The 25787-nt window shown below is 52.7% G+C and overlaps 4 protein-coding genes across 4 annotated transcripts; 1 reads left to right on the top strand and 3 right to left on the bottom strand.

Annotated features, from left to right (window-relative positions):
* The first annotated feature begins 3358 nt into the window (after nucleotides 1-3358).
* On the top strand, nucleotides 3359-7300 carry LOC101766252 (protein trichome birefringence-like 38). Its single transcript, XM_004969277.4, has 5 exons — nucleotides 3359-3800; nucleotides 3890-4061; nucleotides 6268-6440; nucleotides 6529-6687; nucleotides 6825-7300. Exons 1-5 carry the CDS (start codon nucleotides 3418-3420, stop codon nucleotides 7114-7116), a joined length of 1179 nt encoding a protein of 392 aa, XP_004969334.1. The 5' UTR covers nucleotides 3359-3417; the 3' UTR covers nucleotides 7117-7300.
* A 662-nt stretch (nucleotides 7301-7962) lies between these two features.
* On the bottom strand, nucleotides 7963-14172 carry LOC101765836 (protein CHUP1, chloroplastic). Its single transcript, XM_004969276.2, has 6 exons — nucleotides 12532-14172; nucleotides 11558-11689; nucleotides 11277-11458; nucleotides 11066-11180; nucleotides 8547-8681; nucleotides 7963-8410 (listed from the first exon to the last, which is right to left on the bottom strand). Exons 1-6 carry the CDS (start codon nucleotides 13702-13704, stop codon nucleotides 8279-8281), a joined length of 1869 nt encoding a protein of 622 aa, XP_004969333.1. The 5' UTR covers nucleotides 13705-14172; the 3' UTR covers nucleotides 7963-8278.
* Nucleotides 14173-19195: 5023 nt separating this feature from the next.
* Nucleotides 19196-22383, bottom strand: LOC101765432 (phospholipase A1-II 3). Its single transcript, XM_004969275.3, has 2 exons — nucleotides 21211-22383; nucleotides 19196-19975 (listed from the first exon to the last, which is right to left on the bottom strand). The coding sequence occupies exons 1-2, from the start codon at nucleotides 21862-21864 to the stop codon at nucleotides 19355-19357; spliced, it is 1275 nt and encodes a 424-aa protein (XP_004969332.1). The 5' UTR covers nucleotides 21865-22383; the 3' UTR covers nucleotides 19196-19354.
* Nucleotides 22384-22755: 372 nt separating this feature from the next.
* LOC101765035 (probable long-chain-alcohol O-fatty-acyltransferase 5) lies at nucleotides 22756-25690 on the bottom strand. The gene has a single exon (XM_004969274.3). It carries the CDS (start codon nucleotides 25484-25486, stop codon nucleotides 24422-24424), a length of 1065 nt encoding a protein of 354 aa, XP_004969331.1. The 5' UTR covers nucleotides 25487-25690; the 3' UTR covers nucleotides 22756-24421.
* Between the last annotated feature and the right edge of the window lie 97 nt (nucleotides 25691-25787).

The following is a 25787-nucleotide window of genomic DNA, read 5'->3' as shown; positions in this document are numbered from 1 at the left end:
CCTACAGTACCATTCGCTAATGATGGATTAATTAGGCTTAATAGATTCGTCTCGCGATTTAGCCTAGGGGTTGTGCAATTAGTTTTGTAATTAGACTATGTTTAATACTCCTAATTAGTGTCCAAACATCCGATGTGACAGGTGCTAAAATTTAGCAACTGCTATCCAAACACTCTGTAAGAATCAGGACAACTAGATATACAGCATGCCTGTAACCTTTGGCAGTGCTGTTCAAATAGAAGGTGGCAACTGTCAGTATACAACAACCTTCTACAAATTTTACAGGGATTCCTCTCAAAACATTTCACTTAACTCTCGTGGGAGAAGCATATGGAAATGCCCATCAAGTTTCTGGAAAAAATTCTCCAGAAAACCTTGTACCCAATCAATAATCAAACCTCTTATCTTTGCAAGAGAACAAGTAGCAGAGAGCAGAAAAAGATTCTAAACACACATAGCTGCTTTATCTGCTTTATAAAGAGAAATTAAATCGCACAAATTAATTCAACAAGAACGAAAAATTAATTCAACGAGGTACATACCCAGAATCTGAGTTAGATGTCCCCAGCCCCCACATCTGTTTGGCGGCAGCTACACACTCCAACAACAAGTGGACAACTTCCATGTTCCACAGGTGGCTAACACAATCGTTGCCGCTAGAGGTAAAAGATGATCAATCTTCTTATAGCAGTATAATTTGGTATAAATGAATGAGATAAAAACCGAGCTGTGATTCCAAATTATGTTGTGAGGATGTAAATGTGCCAGATGTTATAAGAAATAATAATTTGATTATTCCTACAATATACACTAAGAGATACAAGGGGCAGTACAATCCCTATAAATCCTTTTCTTCCTTTTCTTTTTTTCAGACTTGAACAAATAAATTGGGTAAGTTTTTTTCACTCCTTCACTTATCATGAAAATCCAAGCCATATGGAAGTAGTGAGATGACTTCAATTAAAAAAATCATCATACACTTCCTCTATCACTTGAGAGAAAGCGACATGATAACTTCAAAAGAAAAGCGGATAGGAATCAACAGATTTACCTAAAGGAAATTTTCACTGAATTGCACAACAGTTTATGTTGCATCCTTTTTGAAGTGATGGAGTATTAGTATTTATTAGCGCAGATCAACTCTACATGCACATTGGCTCAATTTGGTACTCAGATGAGAACAGCAACGGGAAGCAAAGGAAAATGCAGAGAGAACAATGGACCATTAGAATGGAAAAGATCTCTTCAGGTACGGAAGGTTTAAGCCAGCCAAGTCTGTTTAGGTAAAGTGTTTTGGACCATAATGAACAAGTGAAATTATCAATGTACCTCTGACTTTAGGAACTGTCACAGACCTTATCAGTTTAGCACAGAATCCATAGCACCTGACTCTCGTAGAAAACTCTTGCTTCTCCCAGGGAAGCACTGAAAGTGCCCACAAAAGTCTTTACGGAAACCTTATTCTACTCTATCAATAATGAAACCTCTTACCGTTGAAAGAGAAGTAGCAGAGAGCAGAAAAAAGATTCTAAACACACAAGCTTTCGAAAGGGAGTGGACAAATTAAATCAACGAGATCATAATTTTACTGAAAAAAACTGAACGAAATAGCATCCGTTCATCTCTCCTCACTCACCGCAAAGTTAAAAGGAAAACTAATCAGAAGAGGCCTAAGCATGGGCCTGAGCCCGGAGCGGCCGCCGGTGCAGAGCCTGAGCATGGGCCGGCGCAGCAGATCGAGTCCGAGGCCTTTGCATCCGCCGCCGGTGCAGAGCCTGAGCATGGGCCGGCGCAGCAGATCGAGTCCGAGGCCTTTGCATCCGCCGCCGGCCCCGGGTCCGCAACTGGGCCCATATGTATGGGCCTGAGATGAGGGAACGTGGTCTGCTTCTATTGTAAGAGGCCGAAACTGAGGAGATATGGGCTTCGTACATATAGCTGGCAGGTCCGGTTGGATGGATGCATGTACAACAGATCAGGGCCGGCTCTGCCAATCAGGGCGTTAGTTAGTCTCTCTGTTTCAACGGATTAAAGTGGCCATGTGCAAGCACAGCATCCATTGACAATGACCGGTGAATGCTGCTCCGCCCCATTAGTGTCTGATCCGTGCAGTGCGAGTGTGTGACATGTACTCACACCGTTATCGCTTCATATATTCTGATCATTGTCCCTGTTGGTGTAAATGAAGAACTAAAGCTCAATTCATATTATCCAGTACGTTTCTGTTGGACCAGCGGGTTAAAGACCTGATGACTCAAATTCAGGGTGAGTTGATTGCTGATCCAGTTCCTAACGACACAGGAAACACAAAGTTCAGGGTTGCATTGTAATTGCGACCTCAAGGTTACGTTTCTCGGAATCATGCTGAACGTGCTGGACAGCAGGATCGCAATAACCGGCTGCGCAGGAACCGGTTTCCTGAATCCTTAGTGTCCGTCTTTTTCTGGTTCAGGATCCCGCTCCTAGTGTATGTCTTTTCCTGATTCAGGATCCTGCTCCTCCATGCGTCCATGCATAGCTTCAACCTCCCAGTATCGGAGTATCCAGTGTGCTGTATTTGCCTATTCTTCGACTCGCCATCCTTCACAGGGAAGCTATGCATGTCTTGCTGACGCAGAGAAAACTGAAAAGTTGTTCAACTGGATTAACCTGACAGTCTTACAGGAGATTCCGGCTATGACGCGTGTTGCAGAACAAACAGCAAAGACAGTCAACGTAGGCAACGAAAACCAACCTGGTTCTTCGACCCAGATCTCGGGGTCTTTAAATGCAAGCACACACCTATGTGCAGATGCTGCAACTACAATGCAATGTATCCCTTGGCATTTGCACATGGAGCGAAGAAGGTATGCACGAACAGCAAACGCACGCATGTATCTGACGCACTAGCTCAAAATTACCATCCGCATTGATCAGCCAGAGATATACATTGCATGCACGAAATCTTTGGGCAGATACGTCATACATGGGCGCAGTACGCGCGTCGGGGGAATTTGTTCACGGACCGTGCCGACGACGTACGCGCCTGGCGGCTTGACAGTGTGACGCCGTCACCGTGGGCCGTGGACTTGCCCCGGCCGGCGACCGCTGTCCCTGAAGCCTGACCCTTCTGCTGCGGAAACAGAGTCACCATCTCATCATCACGCATTGACAGATGACGGCCTCTGTCCCACCTCAGCCTGAGCAGCAGAAGGTTTCCCTATCCCCCTCCACGGCGAAGGCCCCAGCGGCCAGCGGCCGTCCGCGAATCCAACCGGAGATATACCCGGCCGGACACGGCCAGCCCACAGAAAAGCTGACAGCCCAGGATAAAGGGGCGTAAAACCCATCGCACTCTTATTATAAAGCTCATCCGCCCGTGTCCGTCCGTCCCCCACACGGTCCAGCCAGACACTCCTCACTCCACAGCGCCGCGCAATGGCGCCCAAGCGGCGCCTGCGCCTGCTTCCCCTCCTCGCCGCGGCCGTCGCGTGCTCCCTGCTGCGCGCGTGCGGCGCCGCCGCGGCGAGCACCGGCACGCTCGGCCTCCGTCACCACAAGCCCGCGAAGAAGCACAACAGCACGCGGCACGGGGGTGGGCGCCCCCGGGGAGGCGGCGGCGGTGGCGCAGGCAGTCCCGGCACCGGCATGGCGGCGTGCAACTTATTCCAGGGAAGCTGGGTGTACGACGACTCGCTGCCGATGTACGACACGGCGGGGTGCCCCTTCGTGGAGCCGGAGTTCGACTGCCAGAAGTACGGCCGCCCCGACAAGATGTACCTCAAGTACCGGTGGCGCCCGGCGTCCTGCGAGCTCCCGAGGTACGCGTCTCTGCCTATCCGAGCTCTATCCGGAGCAACGCATGCTGTGCTGAAACCAATGGCGCGCCATTGTTGCCGGTGGCATGCAGGTTCAACGGGCAGGACTTCCTGAGCCGATGGAAGGGGAAGAAGATACTGTTCGTGGGGGACTCTCTCAGCCTGAACCAGTGGGAGTCGCTGGCGTGCATGCTGCACGCGGCCGCGCCGGCCTCCAAGGTCGCCTACAGCCGGGGCAACCCCGTATCAACCATCACGTTCCAGGTGCGTACGCGTACTTACCGCACCTCCCCTGCCGTCTCGTGCCCTATGCACCCGTATACTCCGTTGCATCAGCGCAAAATGGAATGAACAACCTACAACGGCTGGACCCAGTACGGCCCCATTCCGTTTTAGTAGTGAGAGTGTGAGCCCAGCACACGGCTGGGTAGCTCATCGTTCCAGTAACTTTTCGGCGAAAGGGGATATATGGTATGGGCTCGAAGGTTTTGTTACTAGCGCTGGTGTTTAGCAAGTTCTTTAATGGCAGTGCAAAACAGGCAAAGGCACAAGCTTTTTGTGGCTGTGGCTGTGCCTGTGCTGGCCTTTTTGGGAGCTCCGGCCGCAGGCTTTCGGGCACTACCGGTGGAACGGCGCTCTTGTCTGGCGCGGATGGATAGCGCCCGCCAGTGGCACCGCCACCAGCGGCGGCAGAGCTGCTCGCACATCTGGACGCCGCGCGCCTGTTCGCTCATGTGCGGGCGGGCTGGCGGCGGCAGACGGCAGAGGGGATTGGGCGATCATGGGCGCTCGTGGGGGGTCCGTGACGGCACAAGACGCCATGGGCGCGGGGGACAGCACAAAGCGCATCATTGCTCGTCCCGCTTTTCGCTTGACGTTTTGCTGATTGCCTGATTGGAAGTCTTACCCCGTGATCCGCTGACAAGGGTCAAAATTGTTGGATCCTCTCGTCCTCCGTCCACTGTCCTCCTCCATTTTTATATCTGTAGATCGAGTAGGCTAGCTGCAGAGAATCGGCACATGGGAGTTCTTACTAGGCCGACCAGATTGGTACCAGATTAGTCGGACCATCTATGAATCAAAACAGAGCATATTAGCGCAAGTGATTGGTGAGATGGTTGTTGGTTAAGAAGCCGGGGTCCTCTTTTGTGGAGCCTGGTGGAGTGTACTACCAAAGTGCACACGCTGTGGCAAGTGAAATACGGAGTTACGGACGCAGCAGGATTTATGGATGGACTTGCCTGAATCGTCGTACGTCCAAGAATGGGACGCGCAACGGTGACTTTCGGGGGGAGCCTGCAGCTTCTAGCTTCTGTACAGAAGCAGGCAGCCAACCCGTCTTTAGGACGTGGTACCGAAATTAACTCGTGCCGTGCTTGCATGAGGGGTTTGACTTCGATGTGCTAGGCTAGATGGCAACTGAGCATATAGCATGCCACCAATGTTAAAACCAAGGGCATCGAGATGCACATGTAAAAAATGACCGATTTGCAAGCTCACTGACAAACCTGCTTTTCAATGCGTCTGATTTACCCAATTTAGTGCTAGTTCATTCCTCTGTCCAGGGCCATGAAGCTAGATCTATAGCAGATGTTGCACTGAACTAACACTGCACTAGAAAATAATGTAGCCAACGGCGTCTATTTCGGGTCTGTTCCTTGCATCGGACGTCAATGTAGCATTTTCAGATGGTCTGGACAGCCCAACCACTCCTTCCTGTCGAGTGGGATGCCAGTCGTCCTCGCCAATAATCTCACCTCAATCCTTTTCCTATCATGCATGGCTGTTCGCAACTAGACCAGAACGGGAGAACGTACTCACATAGACAGTCCACTTCGCCGGGGATCGATTGCCAACCAATGATCACCGCCATGAATTATATGCTGCTATATGAGCAGATGCTTGCCGTTTCACGGGCCCAGGATGCAAAGGTATACTGTACACAATGGTACAGCTCACGTGCCGTAGAAAGAAAAAAAATGTTGAAGCAAAGGTAAGTACGGCCATACGGGGGCTCACAGTTCTGTGCCTGCCGTTTGGCCCCATTCGGGCATTGCTGTGCCACGGCATCCGTGACATCACATTGGCGCCAATGCGACGCACAGCACAGGTAGCTGCGGACGCAGACAAGCAGAGATATTTGTCGCCGACGACTACTAGACTGCTAGGCTCTGCCAGTTTATGGCCGCGTCCGCTGCATAGGCGCGACACCTTTGGAGCCTTGTGCATGTTGATCGATACGGTGGTTCGGCCATCGGGGCCATTAAGCCATGTACGCGCGTAACGTGCGTGCACGGTCGGAGATCTGCGTTTTAATGCGTTGCTCCGTTCTGGTGGCGCCCGCCGCCCGGATGAGGCGCGCACGGGCACGGCGCGGCGGATCCGCCAAAAGTTCTGGTCGCCGATCGGCGATGCCGGGGCCGCACCGCACGCCAACTAACGTGCGGGTGCCGTCTGCTCGGCCTTGCAGGACTACGGGCTGTCGGTTGCCTACTGCCGGAGCACCTACCTCGTGGACATCGTCGAGGAGTCCGTCGGCCGGGTGCTCAAGCTCGACTCCATCACCGGCGGCGCGTGGCTCGGCGCCGACGTCCTCGTCTTCAACACGTGGCACTGGTGGACGCACACCGGCAAGGACCAACCGTATGTGTAGATCGAGAACATCCTCGTCTTCTACTCTCATTTTCATGCAGTCCGGATTTTGTTCATCGTTTTGATGGTGATGATCCAGGTGGGACTACGTGCAAGACGGAGGGCAGGTGATGAAGGACATGGACCGGCTCACGGCCTTCTCAAAGGGGATGACCACATGGGCCAGGTGGGTCGACTCCAACGTCGACACCTCCAAAACAAAGGTCTATTTCCAGGGCATCTCCCCGACCCACTACAAGTAAGGCACCCACCGAAGCCCAACTCAACATCCTTCAAGAAACAAAGCCCAACTGAAAATCTTGCAGCACCACCACACGCATATGATTCGCTGTCCTGCTCCGACGCTGCTGACACCGACGTGTTCGTTGTTTGCAGCGGAGCCGAGTGGGGCGAGGGCTCAAGGAACTGCGCGCAGCAGACGCAGCCGATCGCGGGGTCCGCGTACCCGGCGGGTCCCGTCCCGGCGCAGGCCGCAGTGAGGGCCGCGCTCAGCGGCATGTCCAAGCCGGTGTACCTGCTCGACGTGACGCTGCTGTCGCAGCTCAGGCGGGACGGCCACCCGTCCGCCTACAGCGGCGGACACCCGGGCAACGACTGCAGCCACTGGTGCCTCGCCGGCGTGCCCGACACATGGAACCAGATACTCTACGCGTCGCTCCTTGCATAGGATAGGACCCGGGGGGGAACAGAAACACATACCATATATACCGGTGATTCATAATCTTGTATGGGGAATATTTAAATTGGTGATTCAGTTTTTGTTCGGTTCAAAGTAATGTACTATAGATGATGGATTTTCTTGTTCTTCGATAATATCATGAACAGCCAACAAATTGGCAACATGAACACAACGTGAGATGTCTGATGGCCAAAACTGCCTGAGATGGCAGCAAGTTGATACGACTTACGAGCAGGCAATCCACTGAATGTGACGTCCTATGTTAAATTTGAACTTTGGTTATGCGTGAAGCTCGTTGCAATTCGAAGGCAATATTCAGAAACGCACTGAAAGCTCATTTCCTGAATGTGCATATGCTCTAGCTAGTACCATCCATGGACCATAGTGGGCCGTGGCACACAAATAGCTTCAGACTTTATAGAGCTAATCTTACTTTTGACAAAAACAGTCACCAGAGAAACGAAAAGATTGAGCTATAGTGAACAAAGATTTCCCCTAAAAAAGAACAAGGCTGTTCATTAGTTACAGTACCGGAGCATTTTACAGCAGAATCGGCAGCCGACTAATCCTCGCAAAAAGGAGAGGAAAAAAAAGGTAATCAACAAATCATACTACTGACACTGTTGTGACGACGAGATGATGGGTGTAAGACACATGGACCGTATGAGGATGCAGCTCAACATGAGATGTCTGATGGGATGAACTAAATGCCTGAGATGGCAGCAAATAATCCGCTGAATGTGACAAGCTATGTTAAAATAAAAGGCAATATTCAGAAATCACTGAAAAGCTCATTTCCTGAATGTGCATATGATCTAGCTAGCACCATGGACATAGAGAGCTGCGGCACACAAATAGCTTCAGACTTTATAGAGCCATTCACTACACTTTTGACAGAAACAGCCATCGGAGGAACGAAAAGATTAAGCTATAGTGAACAAAGATTTCTCCTAAAAAGAAAAAAGGCAGTTCATTAGTTACAGTACCGTAGCATTTTACAGCAGAGTTGGTAACCGACTAATCCTCGCAAAAAGAAGGAAAAAAACAAATCAACAAATCATACTATGCCACTTGATGATGACTGATGAGGAGACGATGGGTGTATGACACATCGACCATATGACTATATGAGTACGCGATGCTCTGATGTTCAGGTCCTAGCAACGAGCGTGTGCTGCCGCAGATGACGGCTCTGCTTCTGCCGTTGTATCCGGCACATGGACGCCTTCTCCTTGAGCTCCTGGAAGGCTCGCATGGTGTCCACGTCGAATCCGCCCGCAAACTGCACGAAGTAAGGACCAAGCAGCGTGGAGAGTTTTAGTGCGGCCGTAATGATGCACTACAATAGAAGTATAAATTCTTTCCCGGCATAATGCAGTGCTGTGCTTGCTACTAACAAATAACAACCAAGAAAATACCTGGTGTACTCTGAAGGCGAACCGTACTCCTTGAAGCATCAGTTCCTCCTCTTCAGGGCCTCCCTTGATTGCCTCGAGCTCAGAGGAGACCCGTTTCAGGTACTTCATTGCCAACTTCACCGACTGGAGTTTGATCTGTACATCACAGCCCCCATCAGCATTCAATTTGGAACAAACGGTCGCAATAAGCCCCGACTCCCGAGTATGGCCATGATGTGAAGCACCAGCAATAACATGCAGGAATTGTAATATTTCGCTGCCCCTACTGAAGCCTATATGCAGTGCAATTCGAGTAATGTAGTATTCGCACCCAAGTCTTTTTTTAAATAAAATGAAAGAAGTATAACTTTCAGCCTCTGCTGCTCTTCCATCTGCACAAGTCTACACGTCACTAACTATTTACTTCTCGTCCTAAATTATAAATCGTTTTGGATTTTCTAGATTCTTACCTTTTACTATGCATCTAGACATAATAATAAAATGTATTAATTAAAAAACTAAAATGACGTATAATTTGGAACGAAGGGTATCTGTTTCACCTGTTTTCAGTCAAATGCAGCAACAGCATACTGAACTTGCAGTGAGACGCGAGATAGAAAAGTACGTTCACCCGCAATTCCAATTCATTTGGGTTTGGGAAATGGTCCAGAGTGGAAATCGAAGCACAACCACCCGGCTTAAGTACGGCGCAACCAACCAATACACTACAGTGGTGGACCTGCAAGCATCACTCCGGATGCAGATCCATGCATGGGGGACTATTTTTATAGCATTTTCGTTGATGAATCGAAGGATGACGAACGAAGCGATTCAGAGCACCGCAGTCCAACCAAGGAAATAGACCAGAGCACACGCAACCCCGTGGCCCTGCCACACTCAGGATGGAAATGTGAAAATGGATATCCGAATTATCGGACATCTATATCCACTAAAGGACCATATCCACTAAAATGACAATATGTGGTACTAAAATGGATACATTTGAATTCGTTTCTCTATCTGATTCCACATTCGTATTCGACAATATCCGTCACTATTCGTATCCGAACATATGAAACTATTAGTTATCTCTATAACTAATGATATGATGTTAATTTGAATACTAATAATGATAGTATATCATTGAAACTATTTGGAAGTTATCTTCATAACTAATAACTAATGATATTAATTTTATTATTACTAATATTGTATCCATAAAACTATTTAAAATTTATCTCTAATTTAGTGACCAATGTCATTAAATTTAATAATATATATACGAATATTACATTTAATTTTAAATACTCTAGTTCATCTATTTATTAATAAAAACATTTTTTGTACATTTTTTATCATTGATAAATGCTTATATTTATTGAAAATAATTATTAATTAATGTCCATATTTTAATTTTTCTGTACAGTGCACTATTTTAAATAATTATTAATTAATGTAATATTTTCATGAGCGATCTTGTTAGGTACCGATCGTCTCTACTTGTATAAAGAATTCGTTATTCAAAAACCATCAATAAACAAAATAGGTATGTTATTTTCAAATCAAGTAAATATCCGATGGATATCCGAATCCAAGACATTCGTTTTGTTTTGTATTCGTATTCGTATACGACTTAAAAAATGTGGTAAAAAGTACTATCTGAATTCGGATCCATCCCTAACCACACCAACAACAACCGTTGACGCAGCACGCAGCACGCAGCAGGGCGCGCCACGCCGCCACCCACCACAGTCCATAGCGCCCTGCCGGACACGGCAACAGCAGCGGACTGGAAACAGCCAGGGATCACGCCTCGGCCTCGCACCGCCGACTCTCTAGGCGGTAGGCGCTGGCGCCGCTGGCTCGCATGTCTTGGCCGCCCGCGAACAGATCGGCCGGCGGGGCCACGTTGACGAGGACCCGATTCCCTCGCCCGTGTCCCCGTCCCAGCTCAAGCAACCAACCACCCGATGCCGCCCGGAACGGACACGGCCGACGGATCCCGCGGCGTGGCGGGGCTTGTTCGCTAGCTGTTGCGGCAGCGACAAGGCGTCCCACCACGGCGGGCAGAGGGGCTCACGAGATGCCGCCGCGGCGGCTCACGTGCACCGGTGCACGCCCACGCCGCGTCGTCCCAACAGAGGCTGAAAGCCTGAAAGAGACCACGCTTTCCTTTTTGCGACCGGCCCCGCTGGGGGCCTGGCCCGGGTCGTACGGGAGGGGAATGAACGCCGACGCATCCCAAATCTCCACCTCGAATTCCCTCTTGTTGCGTACCGCGCCACCGCTTGATCTGCACGTGAACCGGTAGCAGGGGCGTGCCGGATGGATCATGGATCACGCGCGGGGTCTTTGCTGCTTGCACAGTCGCGCGTACGTACGTGACGCCCCGACACGCATGTGCGGACGGCATCAGAAAAGTTCTCTGCCGCGTAGTTTGTTTTGTCCTCGTTGAGACGTAGAAATCACTCTCCAGTACGCTCTACAGTCTATAGTGCGTGGACCCACGGCGAGTAAATGGAAATGGAAATGGAAGTTACCTGGCTGACGATGCCGGCGTCCTGTTTCATCCACTCCCACGGGATCTGGAACCGGGTGTACCGGCTCGTGGCGGCGTCCCGGACGCGGGCGAGGTTGTACACGCCGTGCTCCAACCTGACACTCGAAGGGGGGCGCGTACAAAGTTTTAGAACAGAAGCAACGTCGTGGCGCTGCGATTGCAGTGATTTTACTAGTGACGCGATCGCTTACTTCTCGAAGAGCGCCTGCATCTTCTTGAGCGCCGCGGCGCAGGGCTGCCGGGCGTCGTCGCGGAACAAGGCGGCCTCCCCCTCCAGCTTCTTGAGGTCGCAGTAGCCGAACGCCGCCTCCCGGAGCGCGTCCGCCTTGTGCTCCGGCCACTCGAAGTGCTTCAGCACCGCGCGCTCGTCCACCTACACGCAGAACACGGGCACGCGAGTGGATTAGCAATTGACGGACCAATGGATCGGACATCGGAGTGGATGGATCAGTTTGAGCCGAACAAAACGCACCAGGCGCGAGAGCTCGTCGTCGAGCCACTTGACGAAGCTGACGACGTCCTCGATGTCCACGAACGCCGCGCCTTCCACCTCCTTGATCAGGAACCGGATGAAGTCGCCCTGCCTCTCCACGTCCGACTTGATCTGCCGAGCAAATTCAATCACGGTGAGTTTTGCCACTATTAGTACCGGATCATTTTCTTCGATCAGCTTCCAATCACAAGTACTTCTATCTTCCTTGAGATCGAAGTCAAACAGAGCGAGGCACTAATGGTACCATTTGAGTACGATTCACTCCGCCGGCTAACGAAGTTCACACTAATGCTCGGATTAACTTGAGGCCGTAACTAACGCATAGCTCATCTACTGAAGCAGACCAGAGCCTTCACTGCGCTTCGCAGTATGACACCGCCACCTCCGATTCCGTAACGCTGGCTGTTTCTGCTCCAAGTTTAACTGCCTCTACTACCACCACACTTACCATTCATTCACAGAGCTCGCCGTCGCTGCTTCAGATCACCATCGGCCAGCAGGCTACGCCAATGGAGGGCAAAGGCATAAGAACAAAAATCTAGGACCCTCGCTTTTGGAATTCTGACATGGACATCGAGGATAGCTCGAGCGAGAATGAGAAGAAAATGGGTGGTCTCCGTTTTACTTGCTGTACTGTACTATATACCCTGCATGGATCAAGATTTGGCAGAGCATGCGTACACCGGCGTTCACCGTCTCAGCAATAACTAACCGTATCTGCCCAACCAAACCGCTTGTAATCTTGCAATAACGACGGAGAACGACGCCTCCACTGTTGCATGACTGTGTTACCAACCTTCCCTATACTCCGATGCATTCTTCGAGTCGCTCGAACAGTGGTTAGCCGCTGGGGGAGGACGACTACCTAATGCGTAGCCTTAATGCAGCTGCGTACCGGTAGTTGTCGCGGCTTAGAAAAGGAAAATATGAGATGATGCTTCAGCTGTACGCACCGCGAGGAGGTGAGCCGACCGGTTCTCGATCTCGCCGATCATGTCGCGCGCCGCCGCCACGCCGCCGCCGTTCGCGGCCTCGCTCGCGGCGCAGCCGTCCCTCTTGGACTCCCGCCGCATCAGCGAGTGGTAGAACTCCACCACCTCCGGCACGCGCCTCACGCATTGCCCCGACGCGCACGCCGGCGGGAACGCGGCGCCGAACGGCCTCCTCGATGGAGGGGGAGGCGGCGGCGGCGGCGGCGGCGAAGCGGCGGGTGGACCGGAGGGCGAGGAGCGCTTGCTCGTGCTGCGCGGCGGTGGCGGTGGAGGAGGAGGGCAAGGCGGTGGAGGCGGAGGTATCGGCGGCAGCTTCGAGAGGTCTGGCACGCGGGGTCTTGGTGCGGTCGCCGTGTCCGAGGACGAGCGGGAGTACGATGGTGAGGTTGACGTGGAGGAAGACGGCGAGGGTGGCGACGAACTTGCGGGTGAAGGGGTCGACGACGCCGAGAAGTAGGACTTGGACTTGAAAGGCGTTGGTGGCGCCGGAGGAGGCGGCGGGATGTACGGCCGCTCAGCTCCAGGTTGAGCTGAACTCGCGTGATGTGGCGCGGCACTGGAGCTCTCGAGGTGCTCGTTGGACGCCGAAGCGGACGAGGAGCAGTCATCGGCCGCCGCCGCCGCTTCATGTTGCCTCCTCAGCTCCGCCATCTCCTTCTCCATCTCGACTATCCTCTGCTTCCTGCTCGTGACCTCGAGCGCGGCGGCGTCGAGCTCGGCGCACAGCCGCGCGTTCTCGGCCTCCAGCCGGTCCGCGGTCTCCCTGCACCTCTCGAGCTCGGTCTTCTTGGCCGCGAGCTCGGCCTCCAGGAACGGCACGATGGCGACGGTCTCCTTGAGTATCTTCTGCTCCAGCAACTCGACGCGGAGGCGCGCCTCCCGCTCCTGGAGCAGCTCGATGGCGCGCAGCAGCTCGGCGACCTGCGGCGGCGCGCGGGCGGCCGCGGGGCGCACCTGCGCGGACGAGCGCGGGAAGTAGGCGCCGAAGGACCGCGCGAGCGACGACGCCTTGGATGGCGCCGAGCCCGACGAGGGCGCCCGGGTGGGCGTCCGCGAGGGGGACGCCGCCTCCGGCGCCGGCGACTTGGGGCTGCGCTGGAAGCCCATGGCCGCCTTGACGCGCCCGGCCACCATGGCGGCCGCGCGAACGAGAACGGGAGCGGCAACTGCTCAACCGTGCAACACGACACGTACGTGCTGTTACACCGGTTTAGTGCGCCGCGTTGCTGAGCGGCGGCGGTGGCGGTGCTGCACTGCTGGTTATCGCTCGCTGCGGGGTTTAAGCGGGACGCGCGGGGCGCGGCGTCCGAGGAACGGACGGGCCTTTGGGTTGGAACGGGGGTGGCGGGGGAGCGCGGGTGCGAGAGGCAAATACGCAGCGGCCGATGGTGTATTTGTTATCTAATCTGCCGGGGAACGGGGAGGGACCAGCGTGAACAAAGTGAGTAGGGACGCGAGGAGTGACAACGCAGGCTGCGTTCCGCTACACGTCAAACGTCTACGCATGCGTGATCTCGCTGCACCTCCGCTGTGCCGCTCAAAGGATCTGAAAGCGGAGAAAATTTCAGTATGAACAAGTTGATAACACTGCTGCCTGTCTCCTAATAAAGGCTGGTCGACCACAACCAGGGTCCAAAGGAAAAGGAGGACTGCACTATATATGCACCCTACACAGTACACACCATGTTTTATATATTATAATCACGAAAAGAAAAAAAGATTGTGGTTGTGCGTCAAGTGCTAGCGCATTTGAGAGCTACCGGACATTGGTAAGTTATTGTGCTCGTATCCACGTTGAGGCTCGACAGCTCTACTTGGGCTACCACATGTAGAGATAGCAATGGCCAATTCCTATAGCTACTCGTAGTTCATCTAGAATCGTGTACTCGTTGTTGCACATGCTCCTGGTCCTCTAACAAACTAAAGCATCTCAAGCGCACTCAGCAAACTAGACAATGCGGGCTGTGTGTAGGAAAACTAGACCTTGGTTGAGTTTGTGCAATCCACGATGCATTTCCCCTTACGCCTGGCTGCCACTGGTATCCATACCCTCTCCTCAAATCCACACCTATTTCAAATGGAAAGGGTATGGGTAGAAAATTATATACTCATTAGAAATGGAAGAGTAGGGTATGAGAAGGATACAATTTTTTTTTGCGAGGGAGGGTACAATTAATCAATTCAATATGTATATATATGTAGTAGAAAGTTAATTATCTATGAATATGAGTGAGATTGGGGAAGGTAAGAAGTGGATAATAATTATATGGATTTGGTTGAACAAGAGTGGGTTTGCCCATACCCTCCCCAGTGGCAGGCCTATTTCCTCTCTCATGTGTTTATTAAAAAAAAGGGCAGGTGTATTCACACGAGTGAGATTAAAATAAACCCTCATTATTAAGCGAGGATATTCCATCATTTACTAGTCTCATGTATGGGAAACATATAATCTAGTCACGAGGGGAGTGTCCCCAGAAATGCCATCCTTTTTATGAATATGCATTGTATTATGCATAGCTGAATTCAATCTCTCGTAGAGGTTTACACGAGGTAACAGATGCATGTAAACTGCGAACATAGCCTTGTACAAAAGATGATCTTGCCCTCTACAAGATCGTTGACCTATAGTTGATCAGGGGTAAAATAGCTGAGTACAATAGATAGAGTGCTTATTTCGAATTGTCAGGTTCACTATGTTGGGTTCGCTTATGCTTGTGCTGAGTGGCATGTGGGATCCATTTTATTCTCAGGATTGTTCTTCTGGAGCCTCTAAACTACTTATGCTCTTTGGGTGTTTAAAAGCCTCTGAGGTTTGAGCAGGTCCTTGGGATGCTCTTCCTTCAAGTTTGCGAGTTGACATTTTCTATTAGTGCCTAGGTTTTTCGAGCAACTGAGTTTGAGTCCATGCATGAATGATAGAAAGATGTCTCCAACACTCCTATCCAATTTCAAACATTCCTTGCATATTTAGACCAGTCTTAATGGAGAGTTCTACGGAAGTTTCATGGCATTAAATTCAATGACATATCAACAAAATTGCTGACTGGGCAAGGTAATTAAGAGAAGTTTTATCAGATGAGAGAGGAGTTTTATCCCTATGACACTCAACTGGCACAATTATATAGTTCCCAATCTTAATAACTGTGCAATAAAACTGTGTACTGAGACTGACCTTCCTTACAAATACTCCTTCATGCTTTCATGATGCATGTGTTTCTCTAGTGCTATCCAACTCGTTCTCACATACAGGAGCAACATGACAAAATTACAATAGCCTCACTCACTCTCAGCAACAATGATTTTGTAAGCTGCTGTTGCAACTAGTGTAACCACCTGTCCTTGACCCGATTTACAGGTCTGCCGTGTAATCGGACCACACCGTAGACCACACCATTGTTATAAGCGTGCACTTCCACTGACACGACGGCCCTGTAGATCTTTGGGCCCGCTTATCAGCGTCAAACCTGTTATAGCCCATTGGACCCTGAAGCCTGAAGCAGTTAAGTTCTCTGCACGTGGGACCATGGGATCTGCACCAGGTGTGCCATGGACCAGGAGTGAGTGACTGCTGTTCGCCTGCCTGCAACGCTCGCACCGCGCTAGTAAATGGCCGCTGGTGATAAACGTGACAGAAAGCGCTCCCATTCCAAACGATTTTTTGCAGTGTGCAGTTCGAAAAGAAACAACCTACGTAGTTGAATTGAAACAGCACGGCGGTCCAAAACTAACGAAGCATGATACTCCCAGCCTCTTTTATAAGTAGCACTAGCACCATTACCTAATCCAACAGTCGTAACACTCCAAGTCGTTATTTCGTCTTGAAGGACAATGAAACCGTTTGGAGTGCAGTCGACTGTCCATCAAAATCATCGAGACCATATGCAGATATACGATTATTTCCTCGAAATCGAAATCTGTTCTGGCGACGCGCACGGAACGGGACGCCGGCAACGGATGGTCCATGCACACGAGAGCCCCGGAGTTTAATGCACACCGTACTGTCATTGGCAAATAATGCTCAATCGCTCATCGCCATTGCAGCGTGGTGCTGGCGCCCCGGCCGGCCCGACAGCGAGTCGATAGTGGTGGGTACGCTTGACTTTTTGGAAGGACTGCTCGCGACGCGACCACGTACCAGAGCGCTAGCGCTACTACGTGCCTTGGCGCCGGCGGAGACACAGCCCGTACGTCCTCGCGAGGCTGGATTTGGAAGCGAGCTAGATAGCCCCGGCCGAAGTTACACACACGCACCCACCCACCAGCCCACAGTACTCGGCGCCACTGCGAGCGAGATCTGGCCGTGCCGCCGTGAATTCGTCGTGTGCGGCAGCGTAAGCCCGGAGGCGGACGCAATCGGCAGCTCAGGTCAAGGTAATATCGGGCCTCCTGTCCTGTGTCGGCACTCGACACCGGCTGGTGCGCCAGGAACAGGGAGATGTGGTAGCTTCAGCCTTCAGCCACCAGGGTCCGGCCGGGGGGGTACGTCGGTTCACGAGCCCGGTACGCGAGAGGACGCGCAGTGGATGAGTGGAATTCATTGCTCGGATCAATCGACGGGGCGAGGGAGCGGTGGAGGCTGGAGCGGAGCGGGAGACGACGACCGCAGCGCCCAATCAATGCGGGTGGGATGCATCTCAGATCCGTCAACGTGGTGGCGCCCATCCGCGTACACGCATGCATGGCTCGCGTGCGCGCCAGCCCCACGGTACTGAATGTACTGACGACGCACGCCGACGCATGCGCAGCCCCGTTCGTTGTAACTATCCGGGGGTGAATGTGAATCTTTTGGACCGAGACCGATCCAAATCCAACCTTGTTGGCGAGCGGACCCTTCTTTTCATAGGCTGATCTTTGCAGGGACCTAGAAACGACACCGAACAGTCCGAATCCGGTCTGGCGACCATTGGCATGCAGTCGAGCACGTATGCGAACAGACGCTGACGTGTGGGCCCTGTATGATTATACTCGACGCCCAAACCAGCTGCCATCGCTCTCGCTTCCGCCCACGCGTCCCGGAATGAACTTGTTGGTACCCGCATGGCCATGGCAGCGTGCGTAACAGAAGGCTTTTGGTTGTCGAAGGGGACCAGCTTGCGTGCGTTGCGTGGCTCTGACAAGTCTGGGAGCCAGGAGACGAGAGCAGCGAGGGACGTACGTACGGGCGGCACCACGCTCGATTCAGCATGCGATGAGGTGAGGTCTGTGTAATCACTCGTAACCAACCCCCTCATTCCTCGCGGAAGCGGACACGTGAAGGACATACCGCGCGGTTGGGACGTGCAGCACACCCGGCCAGCCGCCCGGGGTCCGGCTCATCATCACCAACGTCGCGCGGCGCCCTCCCGGCGCGCCCGCGTGCTTGCTTCCTCGGATTGGCAGTTTGTCACTCACACAGCTCACGAGCTCGACCGGGCGAAGCCGCGCTCTTTGCGGCCAGGAGACCGGCCGGTCGGCGCCTCAAGCCCGTCCGCGCGTCGGAGGAGCAGGAAAGAAAAGAGCTAGCTCGGGGCGTGCGGTGCACAGGAGCTTGGCTGGGTGGGTGCCCTGCCTTCTGGACTGTGGTTGTAGAGATGAGAGCTAGCTGCGTGGACGTGTGGTGCTGCAGATCGTGCCATCGCCATGAAATGGCCCCCCAAGATAGTAAACGCCGTGCGCCGCTCGTGCATTGGCATGGCCTGATGGCCCCAACATGGCAGTATCGTACGCTGTTCAGCTCAGCCAGTGGGCATGGGGCACGGCCGTCCTTGGGCCCGGGCAAGATGCTCTCTCTCAAGGACGCTGCCAACAGACCCCCAGAAAGGCGGAGGGAGACACCAGGGGAACCAACAATCCATACGGCCCCCGACCCCGAATCGCACCAGCGAAATTGACACTCCACGCCCTTTTTCTCAGTGTGATGCCAAAGTCTAGCGCTCTAGGCTAAGCTGGAACCAACTTTCCTCTCCTTTTCAGCTCTCGGGGCACGCTGAGCTTGTACATGCCAGTAACAAACTTTTGGTGCGTCACCCGCTTTAGCTGCCAAAATCGGCGAGGGCGTATCCTCGAAGCGAAGGATCTCGCGATCTCTTTCGTTACGTCTCGTGCTGCCGAGCTAGCGGCATCCATGCTTGCTGGAGAATCCGCAGCGCGGAACTGGCTTGACGCCGAGACCGGCAGTGGAAAGGGGAGCTGAGCTTTTGCTGGTTCGTCTGGTTCGAGAGTGCCAGAGGGGAGTGTTGGCTGGGGACCGGTTGAGGACGAGTTGGTGCAACTGATTCTGACGCGTGTCCGCCGCTTTCCAGGAAGGCAAATTCAGCTTAGGGTTTGCAGATGTGCAGGCATCATGTGGCAAGCTGCATCGTATAGCTGCAGATGTTGCCGATATACAATCCCGCAGAAAATTGTTGAACCATTGGACCAAAAATCCGGCTCAGCGGTGGTAGGGCTGGTAGGTCACTAGTGTAGCTGCTTGGTCTCGGTATCTCGGATGTGTTTTCAACAAGCCATTGTTGGTCCAGCTCATTTTCAGCCCAATATCTTAGGGAGTCATCTACTCATCTCGTCATGGGCTCAGTAGCATAACTTTCTCATTTCGGAGCGATTGGAAAGCTCATCGGCCTTTTGACACAAAAAATCAGGGGTTTGATTGAACTTGAACGAGATGGTTTCGACAGAAATTATTATTTCAATTTTGAATCAACCTCAGATAATTACCTTCTTGCCCTTTTAATCTCGGGGGAAAATCTCATCTTAGCCAGCTAATGTCACCATGCACATTATCTAACCCACAATTCACCAAAAACCATCACATGGCGAGGTTACCCTCCTCGTGATCCTGCAAGACCCACCGCCCGCTCCCGTCCTTCACCATGCCCTTGTTTCCCTCCACCCACCACCCCGCCGGCACGGGGTACTCGTCGTCGAGCGCGTCCACCTCCTTGTTCACCAGCGCCAGGTCGCGGTCCACCACCAGGCCGAACCCGGCGCCGTCGCCGGCGCCCTGCGTACCCGCGACGCCGTGCAGGTAACACTCGAGGTTGTGCCACGCGGCGGGGCCCGGCCCGGGCTGCTTGAGGTGCGGCGACTTGCGCGTGTCCACCAGCAGCTCCACGCCCACGTCCTTGTAGAAGGCCGCCGGCAGGATGGTGGGCACGATGTCGGGCGCGTTCCGGACGCGGAGCAGCCTGGCACCGGGCGTCGAGTCGAACGCCTTCTTGAGCTGCTCGTCGCCCACGCGGGGGCTGCCGAAGACGATGGCCGCGACGGGCACCGTGTCGTTGGTGGAGCCCCGGACGTTGACGCCGTTGGAGACGATGTCGATGGCGGTGAGCGTGGAGAGCGCGGCGCCCAGGCTGTGGCCGGTTATCGTGATGCTGCAGTTCTCGCCCTTGTACGCGTCCAGCAGCCTCTTAATCTCAGCCAACACCTGCGCAGATCGATTTATAATTTATTTATTTATAATCCGCATGAGACTGCCGTTCAGTAATTTTATTTGAGCATCCGTTCAGTAAATTTGCTTTGCACTTGAGTAAACTACTAGATGAAAAAAGATAGCACGAACAAACAAAAAAGCTTTGAAAGTTGGGCTGTCAGAAGTTGAACAGAGAATAGGTGATTGGGCTGTTCGGCCCATTCGAGGATGGAAAGCAGCAGAGCACGAGATGTACCACCGATCAGGCCGTTTTGTCGTAGGCCTTCCGTTGTTCACGATTGAACCATGGAACGCATTAGCAAATGAGTGGATCCGGTTCTGTTATCCGATTTTGGAGGGTTTCAATCTGGAGATTAAGATACGGAGGATTGATTTCAGGTCACTAAAAGTCAAATGAGCTGGAATAGAATCAAGGCCGGTTCTGTTTCAATCCGAACTAAACGGTTATTTTTTGTTAGATTGAATTTTAAATCGGATCAATCAATTTATGTAGAACAGATCTCGTTACGAGCCTTAGTCTACCGTGTGCTTCTTTCGAAATTCCTCTGGACATGAGATGTTCCAAATCCAACGGACTCTATAGACTCCTACTCCATAACCTACTCGTAGACAAAAATACAAAATTCCCTATCAGCATAGCTACCGACAATGCAGAGTAACCCGCCAAATCATGGGCCAATCCCTATAGTGTGTGAAACACGGAAGCGTGTCGCTGTGTAGTGCGTACAGTGTACACTGCAGTTTCCGGGCCCGTTTTTAAATGTGCATGTCGGTATCCTCAGAAACATACGAGTACCAGCTAACTGTCTGTCGTCACAAGTCTGCCATTTATGGTGAAGACGCTAAAGGTCCAACGTTTGACGGATCCTCATGCAAATGTGTGAACGAATTGCGCCACAGTGGCACACACAGTAGCATACGAGTATGGCAAAGCCCACAAGCAACGATTGTGATCTAATCAGTGTCCTATTGTACGTCTGAAAAACAGTACTGCAGAAACACAGAAACGTTGCGAAATTACGGATCAGATATCTTCAAGAATTGGCGATCACATTGCCTGCTAGTCTAGTGTAGTTTGTACCTCAGGAAAGCATTGCAAAATTAATGGTCAGAAAATTCAGATGTCTTGAAGTCTTGAAGACCATGTCATTGCCTACGCTATTGCCATGGAAGGACAAATACATGATACTGTGTCACAAAAGGACGTGAGGGAGTCAAAGCTAGATTACCTGCTCCCTGGCGCTTTGTTTGTTGAACCGCGACGTGGAATTACTGGAGGCGTACACGGACAGGAAGCCCCGGTGCACCGCCGGCTGCGACCACCCGGGGCCCGGCCCGACGACGCCCGCCGCCGGCACCAACGTGATGTCCAGGTCGTTGGCCCACTCCACGGCGCGCTTCGTCCCGCGCCACGCCACCACGACGTCCCGCCTCCCCAGCCTCGCCGCGCCGGCGTCCGTGGCCACGGCGACGTACCCCATCCAGTTGGACTCCAGGCTCCACGCCCCCGGCGGCGCCGGCCGCATGATGATGCCGTCGGGGACGCGCGCGCCCGAGGTCGCGTACAGGAACCTCGTGACGCGGTACAAGTCCGGGACGTCGGCCCCCGCCTGCGCCCTGCGGAGGAACGCCCCCGGCGCGTACCGCGACGCGCCCGCGTGGGGCGACGCCGGGTCGGAGATGAACGCGTCCGACGTCGCCTGCGCCAGCTCGCCGTACCGGATGACGACGCGACGGAGGTCGGCGTCGAGCGGGTCCAGGAGGCCGTCCCAGTTGTCCCGGCCGCTGAGCTCAGCCCATGGCCTCTGGCCCTTAGCAATGGCGGTGTCGGCGGAAAGCGCGGTTGCTACGAGTGCGCCGACGAGGAGGAGGAAGCGGTGCATCTTGGAGACTTCTGCTTGCAACTGATTGAACTGGGTGTCACCGATTTATGGAGCTGTGGAGTGTGGACATGTGAATGCTACAGCCTGCAGGGTGGACTGCATGCAGCGGGCTGCAGGCCAGCAGGTGGATGGAAAGCAACAGATGGAGGAAGGAAAGCATTAACTTCTGGAGGGCAGAGGTGGGAATCAAGGAAGGAATATGTAACATGAGACAAAGTTATCCAGATAGATTATCCAATAGAAAATCAAGAAATTAACTCTCAAGAACCCAAGTGATGCTGTGGAGTACCCAAGCACTGGATTACTCCAATCAATGTTGAGCATAAAGAGGGCTACTGTAATAGTTAGGGCTTGTTTGGTTTCAATTGCTTATTATAAGCAACTTAAAGTTGCTTATTATAGTTGCTTATTTTTAGCTCTAGGTGTTTGGTTTGGGTTGCTTATCTGATTGCTATTGACATATTTGCCCCTGCCATCCCATTTCCCTCTACCCCTAATAATTACCCAGCTCCTAGCCGTTAGCGCCAGAAGAAGCGGGCAGCGGCGGGCAGCGGTGGCGGGGCGCGAGCGGCGGGCGGCGCGGAGGCGGGCGCGCGGCGCGAAGGCGGGCGGGCGGCGGGCGGGAGCAGCGGTGGGCGGCGCGGAGGCGGGCGGGCGGGAGTGGCGGTGGGTGGCGCGGAGGCGGCCGGCGGCGGCGGGCGGAAGCGGCGCCATGCCTGAGTGGTGACGGGAGAGAGGAGAGAGAAAGGGGAGAGGAGAGAGAATGAGGGTAGGAGGTGTAAAGTGCCCCATAAGCAACCATAAGCAACTCAAGAGTTGCTTATTTGCTTATGCATAAGCAACTTATAAGCAACTCTATAAGCAAGAGTGATTGGTTCATAAACAACTTATTTGCTTATTTTTAAGTTCCTTATGCATAAGCAACTCAAATCTCAAAGTGCGAGCCACTGGTGCCACACGGCTTGTAAGAAGGGGGCAAAACCCCGCACAAAATCTTGTCATAGATATATTCAATGCCAATGTTCGAATGACATACTCCCATGCATGTTTCATTTATTTCGTAATTTTATCTGCGGCATGCTAACGTCATCAGATGGAATGATGGTAGAATTTGTTACATTAAAAAAAAAAATCAATGCTCACTCAGAGCATCTCCAGCAGACAAGCGAACACTCATCACCATATCTCTATTTGGCTGACTAGTTACTCCATGATAAGATCAGATCTCTATATTTCAACACACTTTGAGGGACGAGTCAAATCTTATCTCTGTATCTCTATTTGGCTAGTCACTCCATAAAGATCCCATATCCATATTTCTGCACACTATCAAACCAGCCAAATCTCACTCTCCATGTATCCCATTCATTTATACCTCATTGATATGCAATATATTCATAACGGATATTATTATTTTTATTATGTGATTCCATCGCGTGCACAATAACACTGGTCAACTTGATTCAAATTAAAATAATCCACTTAATTAATGCACATATATATTTACATAGAGAAAATATCAGTGTTAGTGAACTTGGTTCAGACCCAACCCAACTTGTATTGAGACGGTTCGGGCGCGGGTGTAAAATTTCACCCACGGTGCCCATCTTGACTCCTAACCCTTGTCAAAGTATTAAAGTAGTACAAATTTTTTACGTTTAATTGTTAATGTATCATGGGCTAAGGGACGAAAGTTTGGATTGCTGCTTTGCTGGACTATAAAGAAGTTAAATCGTTGACGAATCATGTAATGGTAGATGAAAATTTGCTTATTGCCATTAATGGACTATTCTTTTGTTGAGATCAAACATAAAGGTCCAGTTTCCTACTTCGGTATGTTACTCAAATTATATTTTGTGTGTCAAGTTCATACTATATTGCTCGCATGATTATGATGGTATATTTTGTACATTTTTATTTCTTTGAGCAGATCCAATGGGTGTCCGATACTTGATGGGTGTCCAGCGAGTGCAGGTGTAGGTGCAAAAATTCACATGTTAGATATTATAGGTGTGGATGCAGATAGACGTGGCATGTTTCATCATGGGTGGATTTTTACTCCACACACACCCGACCCGACCTATTGCTATCCCTAGCCCCGTGGATTGCTCACCGCTGGTAAAATTTCCAAACCAGAGGGGAAAGATAAATATAAATTGGCACACTCTAAAATACATCAGTGTGATATAACCAAACCACGGTGGAATTTGGCTACCGATATTCTCGCTGAGCTAATAAGCAATTCGCTTGGTTTTTTGTTGCCGAGCAGCTCTGCGCCTCACAAACTCTGTTTCTGTGCCCTCGACATTGCAAATGCAGGACTGGAGGGTCATGAACGGACATTGCCAACGGTCTCATATTAAAACGGAACCCACGGATCTCCTAATCTTCCTTATTATACTGTGTAACACAACAATACAGTATTTTGACAACTAACTTGCCTACCAATTTGTACCGAAGCGTACACGTGTACTTGTTCACTCGCTGATGCTCTGTATTGTACCATCCTCAAATCGATCTGACGGTCGAAACGAAATCTGGCCTGCCTACCGGCCTCCTAGCCTGAAACCACCCCAGACGGACGGATCAGATGCTTCGCGGCTCTCCAAACCATCGACACCATCGCTTTGGTTTCTTCCGTCAGGCGCACGTCCGTGCCGGCTCTGACGAACGGCCCGAAGAACATCCCCGAAATGGTGACCACCATGAACACGGTGACGAGGAGGTACGCCGCCGACTTGGGCGGTCGCCACAGCCCGGCCGCCCTGGCCCACCTCTCGGCGATCTGGAACGCGGCGTGGGACATGAAGAAGAGCAGCATCTCGCCCGTGGGCCGCTGCAGCGTCATGTACCAGTACAGGAGCTCGTGGAGCAAGCCGGACATGAGGAACGCGGCGAGCACGCCGGCGTCCCGGCCCCACCGCGCGCGCACGGGCTCGTACGCCGACGCGCGGAGGAGGTCCACGGCCATCAGGTTCCACTGCCGGCCCCAGAAGTCGTTGAGCGACGCGACGGCGAGCGGTGCGCTGAACTGGCGCTCCATGGTCGCGCCCCCGAGCAGCGCCGCGGCGGCGAGAGCGGCGGAGGAGAGGACGAGGTCGAGCGTGAGGAAGATCTGGACGCAGTAGAGGTAGTGGAGCGCGTAGAGCGGGAGCCACCCCGCGTAGGGGTACGCCGCGGCGAGGCAGCCGAGGAGCACGGCGCTGCGGGCGCAGGGCCTGAGGAACTCTGCAACGGGCGGTGGCGACGACGGCTGCTTGTTAGCCGGCCGCCGGCTCTGCCCTAGACGGACCTTGATGGGGAGGCTGGCGCAGAGGACGAACGGCAGGAGCGGGAGGCCGGGGTGGAGCGGGCCGAGGTCCAGCGCGAGGAGCACGAGCTTGTTGGTGGCGAGCCAGGTGTGGAAGAATGTGGAGAAGAGGCGGAGGTGGAGGGAGCTGAACATGCACGGCAGGTACACGAACACCGGGAACGTCGGGGAGAGCGCGGCCAGGCGCGGCAGGCCCGGCCGGAGGCGGCGGGCGGCGAACCGCGCGTACGCCGCGCACGCCGGGGTGAGCAGCGCCGCCCACGCCAGCGCCCGCAGCTCCGAGTCCATCGTGGGAAGGGCGAGGCCTTGCATGGCTGGCGCACGCGATCGACCGGCCGATCAGGTTCCTCATGAATGCGATGGACGCAGTTATATACGCGCGCGCAAGGGGTAGAGGAAGTTGTGCGGCGTGGTGTGCGGGGTCATGTGGATCGCAGCAGCAGGGCGATGCAGGCGCGCTTGCGGCGTTTTGGTTTGAATGACAAGTAGGGAACGGAACAGGTTGGAAGGGAATCGTGGGGATGCACACCTGAATTCGGGAGCGCGCAACTGCTCACGAAAATGCCGTGATCGCAACCAAGAAACTCGCAGCATGGTCGTGGCGTCGAACTCC

Source organism: Setaria italica, chromosome V (assembly GCF_000263155.2).
Source record: "Setaria italica strain Yugu1 chromosome V, Setaria_italica_v2.0, whole genome shotgun sequence".
In the NCBI taxonomy this organism is placed as follows: Eukaryota; Viridiplantae; Streptophyta; class Magnoliopsida; order Poales; family Poaceae; genus Setaria; species Setaria italica.
Note: the sequence above shows the minus strand (reverse complement) of the source record. Positions and strands in the feature narration are given on the sequence as shown.